Genomic DNA, 10,393 nt, shown 5'->3' with positions numbered 1-10,393 from the left:
GTGAGACTGTAGATTGTTAATAAAGATGACGACATGTTTCCACTTCCCCAAAATATCTCCGATACGAACGCTGCCATCTTGTGGTTATGACATCATTTTCAGTCTGAGCCAGAGCTCTATTGATCGTGGGGTGGAGCCGGGGTATTAGGTCCCGCCCATACACATTATCAACCAATCAGGATTCAGTCTCAGCTGTCAATCATGACGTCTCAGCCTGTTTTCATCAAATAACTGATTCAAACCAAACTGATCAGAAACCTGAACAAACTTCACTGAGATCAGAACTGAAATAACAGAAACATCTTTACAAACATTTATTTAATGTGTAGTTTGGTCCGTGTCCCATCTGCTAACATGGAGGAGGTTTATGAAGCTGGAATCATCAATTGTCTCGTTTAAATAATCCATCAGTTATTAGCACAGCTGCTCTTTCAGTTGACTGATTATTCGCAGCAGCTCAGTTCTGCATCATGTTGTGTTTGAAAGTGACTTTAAAACAAGACTGATGAGCTGCTAACCAATCAGAAGAGAGGGATGAACCAAAACAATCACTTTACTTCACTTTGTGCTTTTCAAGGCTGCTGGTTGAATTCCATCGTCTCTGATCGTCAGTGACATGTGACTTTTATTAATTTATTACAACTTCAGTTACACCAAACAATTTGTTAGTAAAGACATAAAAAATATACTTCATCTTCTTATCGAGTATTTAAGAGAAACAGGAAAATCATTTAATTTAATAACTGCCAATCTACTGCTACACAGTCTGTCCACGGGGTGGCGCTAAAGGGCCAACTGCCAATAAACAGAAGAAGAAAAAGAAGAAGACAAAACATCAAGATTAACATTTGTTTTAGTCAAATTAAGATCAATTTAATAATCTTAATAAATCCAGATGAAATAAATGTCTCTTTTTCATTCATAACATCAGTATTTGTCTCTTCTGCTGTTTCACTTTAACCACATTCATCTTTATATGGAATTAAAGATAATTAGAATTGTTTTACTTCTACATCATAAGTTTATTCATATCTAGTCCTCTTTCATTTATATATTTATGACAACACTCGTAGTAATAACACTTTACACACAAAAAAATGAATATATATATAAATAAAAAACATGCCAAATTAAAAGACCTTAAAAACAAATATTTGATGTATGTGTAGTTTATTTAAAAATCCCCAAACTATATCTAGTTAATAATAATGTATTTGATGAGGCTACAGTTAGAATAACTTCTGAGCCCGAGGAGAGGAGCTGGACTCAGGAAGTATCTGAGCACATCAGCTGAAACTGAAAGATCATATCATATTATATATTGTGAATAAATGACCACTGAGTGGATCACGTCACCAGATGAGTCGACTCATGGGACCTGGACCCTCCTTCAGTGGGGGGGTCACCCCGACAGCCGCCTGTGTGTCATTGCCATATAAAGACAAATCATCTTTCATTCCTGTTTCTGAGGTGTTGCGTGTCACTTCCTTCCTCGTTGATTTGAATACATGAGCTGTCGCTCTGTGTGCTGTCGAGCAGCTCAGCCGCCAGAAGGACCGACCGAGACCAGAGAGACAGAGACCAGAGAGACAGACAGAGACCAGAGAGACAGACAGAGACACGGACAGAGGGACGACAGACACCCACAGCTCAGCGGCCTCCTCACCTCCCAGGTAAAGACATCTGAGTTCAGGTCGGATCCAGCTGTTCCCTGAAGGCATCACGGACACACGAGACTTAAATTCTTACTTTTAAATTCTTGTTTGTGTCGAGACGGAAAGAAGAAGAGACGAAGAGAAAAACTGTTGCTTCATGAACGATTCTACAGAAGTTTCCTAATATAAGAGTTTCTCAACCTTCAGCTGCTCACAGATCAGCATCAAGTCAAACCGAGTCAAACGCACAAACTTAAAAACCTTCATCGCTCATGTTCTGTAACTTCATGTGGTTTGCCTCTGAGCAGCTTTGCACCGACAGTGAGAGAGGAGCAGTTAGAGCGGCAGCGAGGCCTGCAGGAGGAAGCAGAAGTTAAACCTCTGCAGCGAGCTGGAGAGGAAGTTGTGGTCAGCTTCACTTCAACTGCAAAAAACAAAAAATCCCTTTGAGGCAGCGAAATGATGAACAGAAACTCACACGTCTGCCGAGCGGCGTTTCCTCAGAGTTTATTAAATTCAGTGTTCGTTGTAAAAGCTGGAGGAGCTGCAGCTCGAGCGTTAGCGTCCACGTGAGCTAGAGAAGCTCCAGATCTATTCTACTGTCTGAAGTTGATTCAAGATTCAGTTTCTAAACTCAAGTTCCTATTTTTATTTTCTGAACGTTACACAGATAATATTGTTGTTTTCAATCTGCAGGAAACATGTTCACAAACTGATCCTGAGTTCTGAATAATGAACAATAAGTCTCAGAGAAGTTGACCTTTGATCTTTACACGTCTCCACTTCCTCCGCACACGAAGCTAAAATATCTACGCTTCCATCTTGTGCTGATGATGTCACTTACAGTCGTGATCGTCAAGTGGTATCGAGGCCCCGCCCCTTCACGTGCTCGACCAGTCAGGAGTCAGTGTCAGCTGTCAATCATCACGTCTCAGCCTGTTTTTATATCATCAAAGAACTGATTAAAACTAAACTGATCAGAAACTTAAACAAACATCATCACTGTTCCTCCTTCAGAGGGTTTTCACACTCAATCACAGTCACACACACACACACACACACACACACACACACACACACACACACACACACACACACACACACACACACACACACACACACACACACACACACTTCCTCCTGGTCACTGATCATATGATTATGAATCATATTCATCTGTAAACCGACTCGTTGGATCTTCTGGAGATAAACAGTCTTGTGTGTCTGAAGTCAATATTTATCATATATATTGTGTTATAGATGATTTATTATTGTTATCTGTTAATCATATAAGTGTGACCTCAGTAGATTGTGGTTTTGTCTGTTTGTGAGATGCAGTGTTGAATCTAACGTAGAGTTGTTCCTCTCCTCTGTGGATTTCTCTAGAAAACGTTAATCTATGTAAAGTCTCTTGAGATAATGTTTATTGGGATTTGGCGCCACACAAATAAAGTTGAATTGAATTCTGTCCACATACTCGTCCAAGTTACCCGTGCAGGTGTTTACACCTTTTTACACAACATTAACACACACAAACTAACACGTCCGTCAGACAGGAAGTGCAGCAGAAACAGGAAGTGAGAGCTGTCAGTAGCTTGCATCACAGGAGATTTAACTTCCTCCTCCTCAGGCCGTTCGCTCACGTCCACGTTTAAACTTCTAAATTAAGACGATCTGTGTTTGTGTCAGTTTCCGGATCCAACATGGCCGCCCCCTCGCAGATCTCCCCCGAGGAGCTGGAGGAACTTAGAGAAGCCTTCGCAAAGATCGGTGAGCAAAACAAGAGCGCTCACACAAATCTGTTGTTTTGTTTGTACTATTGAAATGAGTCTGTGACCTCTGACCTGTCGACCTCTGTCTCCAGATGTGGACAACAACGGCTTCATCAGCAAGCAGGAGCTGAACGAGCTCTTCAGAGCCGCCAACCTGCCGCTGCCCGGGTACCGGGTCCGAGAGATCGTCCAGGAGCTGATGAAGAGCAGCGAGCAGCTGACCTTCAGCGAGTTCACTGAGGTGAGGGCCCGGGTCAAAGGTCACACGCTGTCAACACAACATCACCATCATCATCTTTTAATACAAAGACAAAATCTGAGATTATCTACAAACAATAATCTACAGTTCTCTGCTCCTCATGCTCCTCATGTTCCTCATGTTCCTCATGCTCCTCATGTTCCTCATGCTCCTCATGTTCCTCATGCTCCTCATGCTCCTCATGTTCCTCATGTTCCTCATGCTCCTCATGCTCCTCATGTTCCTCATGCTCCTCATGCTCCTCATGTTCCTCATGTTCCTCATGTTCCTCATGCTCCTCATGCTCCTCCTGCAGATCGTTCACGGCCTGAAGAGCAGCGACGTGGCCAAGACCTTCAGGAAGGTCATCAACAAGAAGGAGGGAATCTGCAACGTGGCAGGAACCTCCGAGCAGTCAGGCACCACACACTCCTACTCAGGTACACACACACACACACACACACACACACTCCTACTCAGGTACACACACACACACACTCCTACTCAGGTACACACACACACACTCCTACTCAGGCACCACACACTCCTACTCAGGTACACACACACACACACACACACACACACACACACAGACACACACTCCTACTCAGGTACACACACACACACACTCCTACTCAGGTACACACACACACACACACACTCCTACTCAGGTACACACACACACACACACACTCCTACTCAGGTACACACACACACACACACACACTCCTACTCAGGTACACACAGTCACACACTCCTACTCAGGTACACACACACACACTCCTACTCAGGTACACACACACACACACACACTCCTACTCAGGTACACACACACACACTCCTACTCAGGCACCACACACTCCTACTCAGGTACACACACACACACACACACACACACAGACACACACTCCTACTCAGGTACACACACACACACACACACTCCTACTCAGGTACACACACACACAGACACAGTCCTACTCAGGTACACACACACACACACACACACTCCTACTCAGGTACACACACACACACACACACTCCTACTCAGGTACACACACACACACACTCCTACTCAGGTACACACACACACACTCCTACTCAGGTACACACACACACACACTCCTACTCAGGTACACACACACACACTCCTACTCAGGTACACACACACACACACTCCTACTCAGGTACACACACACACACACACACACTCCTACTCAGGTACACACACACACACACTCCTACTCAGGTACACACACACAGACACACACTCCTACTCAGGTACACACACACACACACACACTCCTACTCAGGTACACACACACAGACACACACTCCTACTCAGGTACACACACACACACACACACACACTCCTACTCAGGTACACACACACACACACACTCCTACTCAGGTACACACACACAGATACACACTCCTACTCAGGTACACACACACACACAGACACACACAGTCAGGCACCACACACTCCTACTCAGGTACACACACACAGTCAGGCACCACACATTCCTACTCAGGTACACACACACACACACACACACACTCCTACTCAGGTACACACACACACACACACACACACACTCCTACTCAGGTACACACACACAGTCACACACACACACACTCCTACTCAGGTACACACACACACACACTCCTACTCAGGTACACACACACACACACACACACACACACACACACTCCTACTCAGGTACACATACACAGTCACACACACACACACACTCCTACTCAGGTACACACACACACACACACACACACTCCTACTCAGGTACACACACACACACACACTCCTACTCAGGTACACACACACACACACACACTCCTACTCAGGTACACACACACAGTCACACACACACACACTCCTACTCAGGTACACACACACACACACACTCCTACTCAGGTACACACACACACACACACACACTCCTACTCAGGTACACACACACACACAGACACACACAGTCACACACAGTCACACACACAGTCACACACAGTCACACACACACACTCCTACTCAGGTACACACACACACACAGACACACACAGTCACACACAGTCACACACAGTCACACACACAGTCACACACACAGTCACACACACAGTCACACACAGTCACACACACAGTCACACACACAGTCACACACACAGTCACACACACAGTCACACACAGTCACACACACAGTCACACACACAGTCACACACACACTGATTTAAAATAAAAACAAATCTAACATGAATAAAAGGTGAACGATAACTTCCTGTTATTCACTCTATTTCCTGCTGTTTGTCTTCAGAGGAGGAGAAGGTGGCGTTTGTGAACTGGATCAACAAAGCTCTGGAGAAGGACGCGGACTGTAAACACGTCCTGCCCATGGATCCCAACAACAACGACCTGTTCACAGCGATGGGAGACGGGATCGTTCTCTGGTGCGTTTGATTTCAGGCTGATTTGTCTTATGTGAAAATAACAATCAATTTTTATTGAAAAGATGAATTTAATGTGTGTTAAATTACGCAGAGTGACGTAGAGAAGTTCATACAGTTTGTCAAACATGTTTTTATTTGTTTCAATGAATGAAACACATCTCTGAGTCGTCCATGTTTCCACTTTGAGACGTCCACAGGAAACAGAAACGTCCGAGCAGCACGTGAACAGGAAGCAGAACTTCTTCTGTGTTTTGAACAGTTGGAATAATGATAATTAATAATGTTGTAAAACCTCTAATTCCACTAAAACTTTCCACAGTCGTCAGGTGTTTAGTCATAAAGAGTTTGACTAATTCAAAGAATGACCAGATGATGGCGCTAGAGGAAACTTGAGAAGATGATTATTAAACTTCGTCCTGACGGGAACGAGATAAACGTCTGAATTAAATTTCATCACAATCCATCAACGAGTTAGAACCTGAAGGTCAAAGAACCAGAGTGTGAAGGCTTCGTCCTCCAGGGACCATGAGTCCAGCAGATGTTAGGATCAGTGTCTTCTCCTGTGTCTCTGACCCTGGACGTGTTTCCTTCAGTAAGATGATCAACCTCTCTGTCCCCGACACCATCGACGAGAGGACCATCAACAAGAAGAAGCTCACGCCCTTCACCATCCAGGTGAGGCTCCTCCTCCTCTGATCTGCTCACGGTGAAACCTCCACAGCCTCTCCTCACGTTTGGTGTCTCCTCAGGAGAACCTGAACCTGGCTCTGAACTCGGCCTCGGCCATCGGCTGCCACGTGGTCAACATCGGAGCTGAGGACCTGAAGGAGGGCAGGCAGCACCTGGTCCTGGGTCTGCTGTGGCAGGTCATCAAGATCGGACTGTTCGCCGACATCGAGCTCAGCAGGAACGAAGGTTTGACCGTGGAATCTAACAATTCACTTCTCGCTGACTTTATAATAACTTATGTTCTGTTCATTATAACTGTGTGTGTGTGTGTGTGTGTGTGTGTGTGTGTGTGTGTGTGTGTGTGTGTGTGTGTGTAGCTCTGATCGCCCTCCTGCGCGATGGAGAGAGTCTGGAGGATCTGCTGAAGCTCTCACCTGAGGAGCTGCTGCTGCGTTGGGCCAATTATCACCTGGAGGCGGCCGGCTGCGGCAAGATCAACAACTTCAGCTCCGACATCAAGGTTCACACAGACACACACAGACACACACAGACACACACACACAGACACACACAGACACACACACACACACACCTCCTCAGTTAAACTTCAGTGTGTAACTGTGTGTTTCTTCCAGGACTCACGGGCGTACTACAACCTCCTGAACCAGGTGGCGCCGAAAGGAGACGAGGACGGAATCCCCCCCATCGCCATCGACATGTCAGGGCTCAGGGTGAGAGCCTACGACATCACACTCATATGATATTAATAAGTATAAATTATTATACTAATATGTAATCATCCAAAACATATGAAAGTAATTCGATTTAGAGTTGATTCCTGTTCCAAACAAACAGTATGACACAGAGCCAGTGGATGCTAAAGTCTTTTCACTGTATTCTGCCTGGTCCTCTTGGTGGTCCTCTTGGTGGTCCTCTTGGTGGTCCTCTTGGTGGTCCTCCTGGTCGCCCCCCCCCCCAGGAGAAGGAGGAGCTGCAGCGGGCCGAGTGCATGCTGGACCAGGCCGACCGGCTCGGCTGCCGACAGTTCGTGATGCCTCCGGACGTCGTGAGAGGAAACCCGAAACTGAACTTAGCTTTCGTTGCTAATCTGTTCAACAAGTACCCGGCTCTGAAGAAACCAGAGAACCAGGACATCGACTGGAGCTCCATCGAAGGTCCAGATGGATTCTGATCTTCTACAATCATCTGGTCACGTGATCTGAGCGACTTCCTGTGTTACTGACTCACTGACCATGTTTCCCTCCAGGTGAGACCAGGGAGGAGAGAACCTTCAGGAACTGGATGAACTCGCTGGGCGTCAACCCTCGGGTCAACCACTTATACGTGTAAGAACGACCACAGCTCTTCTTCTCTTGTTTGAGTGTGAAACGACTCATTCACTGAGCAGCAGCGCCCCCTGCAGTCACCTGTGTGACGTGTTAGAGGACTTGTCATATAGCTAGCATTCTGAGGGTCGGCATGAACCACGAGTAGACAAGGTCGTTTGTTGCGTGAGGTTAACATCCTCAGAAATTAATGAGGCGCGTACGAAAGATGCGAATTCCACAGAAGAGGGCGGGGCAGTAGCGAGTCGTTGACGTGGTCGTCAAGTAACGTCCTTAGCAACAGAAATGATCGAGAGTTCAGAAGACGAGTTGTGACCAGGGTTTGATGTGTCGCCATCTTTGTTATTGTTTGTTAACTGCACGCAAATTCGACTTTAAACTTAGCGCTCTCCACTCGTGCAGTGCCCCCTGCTGGAATCCTCCAGTAACACGTGTAGCTCCTCAGCGAGTACGTGACCAGTAAGTGATCTGACTTGTGTGTTCCAGAGATATCGACGACGCGATGGTGATCTTCCAGTTGTACGAGAAGATCAAGGTTCCGGTCGACTGGGAGCGAGTCAACAAGCCTCCGTACCTGAAGCTGGGCAGCAACATGAAGAAGGTACGACCGCTTTCACAACGTGGACGTCACACGTTCGAGTCCGGAAGGAGTTTACTGAGGAAACTGGTAAAGAGCAATTTGCAGGTTGTAAAAACGATGTGTTTGTCTGGTAGCTGGAGAACTGTAACTACGCAGTGGAGCTCGGGAAGAAAGAAGCCAAATTCTCTCTGGTTGGCATCGCGGGTCAGGACCTGAACGCTGGGAATCGAACCCTCACCCTCGCTCTGCTCTGGCAGCTGATGAGAAGGTAACAACACCTCACTGCTGCCCCCTGCTGGCCGGTCACTCACCTTTCACCAAAATAAAAAACTAGCAGGCTGCATCTTTAGCAGCCCTGTAGCGCCACCTTCTGACCAAACTAGGCTGCTGAGATTTTGGTGGTTTGAACCGTTACTGAACATAATTAAATCAAATCAAGGGAGCAGAGATCCAGGAATATATCACAGTATAATATAATATAGTAATAATATAGACATAATATATACATAGTATAATAAGTATGGTGGTCGACGTCAGTGTTTGCTGAAGAGCCCCTCGGCAGATGAGTGTTTGTGTGGTTGACGGTCGGTGTCTCCGTCAGATACACCCTGAACATCCTGGAGGATCTGGGCGACGGACAGAAAGTGACGGACGACACCATCGTGTCCTGGGTCAACGAGACGCTGTCACACGCCGGGAAGAACACCATCTCCAGCTTCAAGGTACACACACACACACACACAGCATCAACAACTAGACCAAACATTTGTTTCATATTTTGATTTAATATTGAAGTTCATCCTCAATAAAAATTGTATTTAAAAAGGTAAATATATCAGTTTACAAATATGGCAAACTGAAAAAAGCATGTTTGAGCTAAATATGGTCAAAAGATATTTTCAGCTTGAGATTTGGATTGAATTCATCAGAGTGTGTGTCTGTGTTTGTGTGTGTGTGTCTGTGTGTTATGTGTGTGTGTGTGTGTAGGACAGTAAAGTCAGCAGCAGCATGCCGGTTCTGGACCTGATTGACTCCATCCAGCCTGGATCCATCAGGTACGACCTGGTGAAGGCCGACGACCTGACGGAAGACGAGAAACTCAACAACGCAAAGTAAACGCACACAAATGATACAAGCACATTCAGCACGAGGGGCGGAGCCTCAGTTTGAAGTCCATCTGATGAAGTAACATCCAATCAGAAAGCCCCGGTCCTCACGCTAACCGTCATCACTGTCTCCAGGTACGCCATCTCCATGGCGAGGAAGATCGGCGCCCGGGTGTACGCTCTGCCCGAGGACCTGGTGGAGGTCAAACCCAAGATGGTGATGACGGTGTTCGCCTGCCTCATGGCCCGTGGCATGAAGAGGGCGTGAAGGGGAGGTCACCTGGAGGGGGGGGGCATCCCAATCTAAAACAGATTATACTGGAACAGCTGTTCTGGAATCATCCGCTAAAACTAAACGTTTTCTTCAGGTGAAAGAATCTGATTCAGTGAAAATCACAGAAAAACAGACGCTTCCTGTTTCTTTTTTAAATGTTTTTCTCTGTGGTTTAAAATCTGAAACTTTAGACGCAACAAATAAACAATTTAACATGAAGAGCTGAGTCGTTATTTCTCACACACACACATGTACAAGCACACACACACACACACACACTGAAGAGACTGATGAAA

General features: G+C 46.1%; 1 protein-coding gene across 1 annotated transcript; it reads left to right on the top strand.

Moving 5' to 3' along the window:
- Positions 1-1,515: 1,515 nt before the first annotated feature.
- On the top strand, positions 1,516-10,316 carry lcp1 (lymphocyte cytosolic protein 1 (L-plastin)). Its single transcript, XM_061088213.1, has 16 exons — positions 1,516-1,673; positions 3,345-3,425; positions 3,520-3,668; positions 3,982-4,105; positions 5,990-6,122; positions 6,716-6,797; positions 6,872-7,037; positions 7,169-7,311; positions 7,427-7,522; positions 7,771-7,966; positions 8,059-8,137; positions 8,624-8,738; positions 8,852-8,985; positions 9,319-9,439; positions 9,705-9,829; positions 9,959-10,316. The coding sequence occupies exons 2-16, from the start codon at positions 3,359-3,361 to the stop codon at positions 10,089-10,091; spliced, it is 1,863 nt and encodes a 620-aa protein (XP_060944196.1). The 5' UTR covers positions 1,516-1,673; positions 3,345-3,358; the 3' UTR covers positions 10,092-10,316.
- Positions 10,317-10,393: the final 77 nt, after the last annotated feature.

The sequence above is a fragment of the Limanda limanda genome, chromosome 16 (genome assembly GCF_963576545.1).
Source record: "Limanda limanda chromosome 16, fLimLim1.1, whole genome shotgun sequence".
Taxonomy (NCBI): domain Eukaryota; kingdom Metazoa; phylum Chordata; class Actinopteri; order Pleuronectiformes; family Pleuronectidae; genus Limanda; species Limanda limanda.
This window is presented reverse-complemented; position numbering and strand designations above follow the sequence as displayed.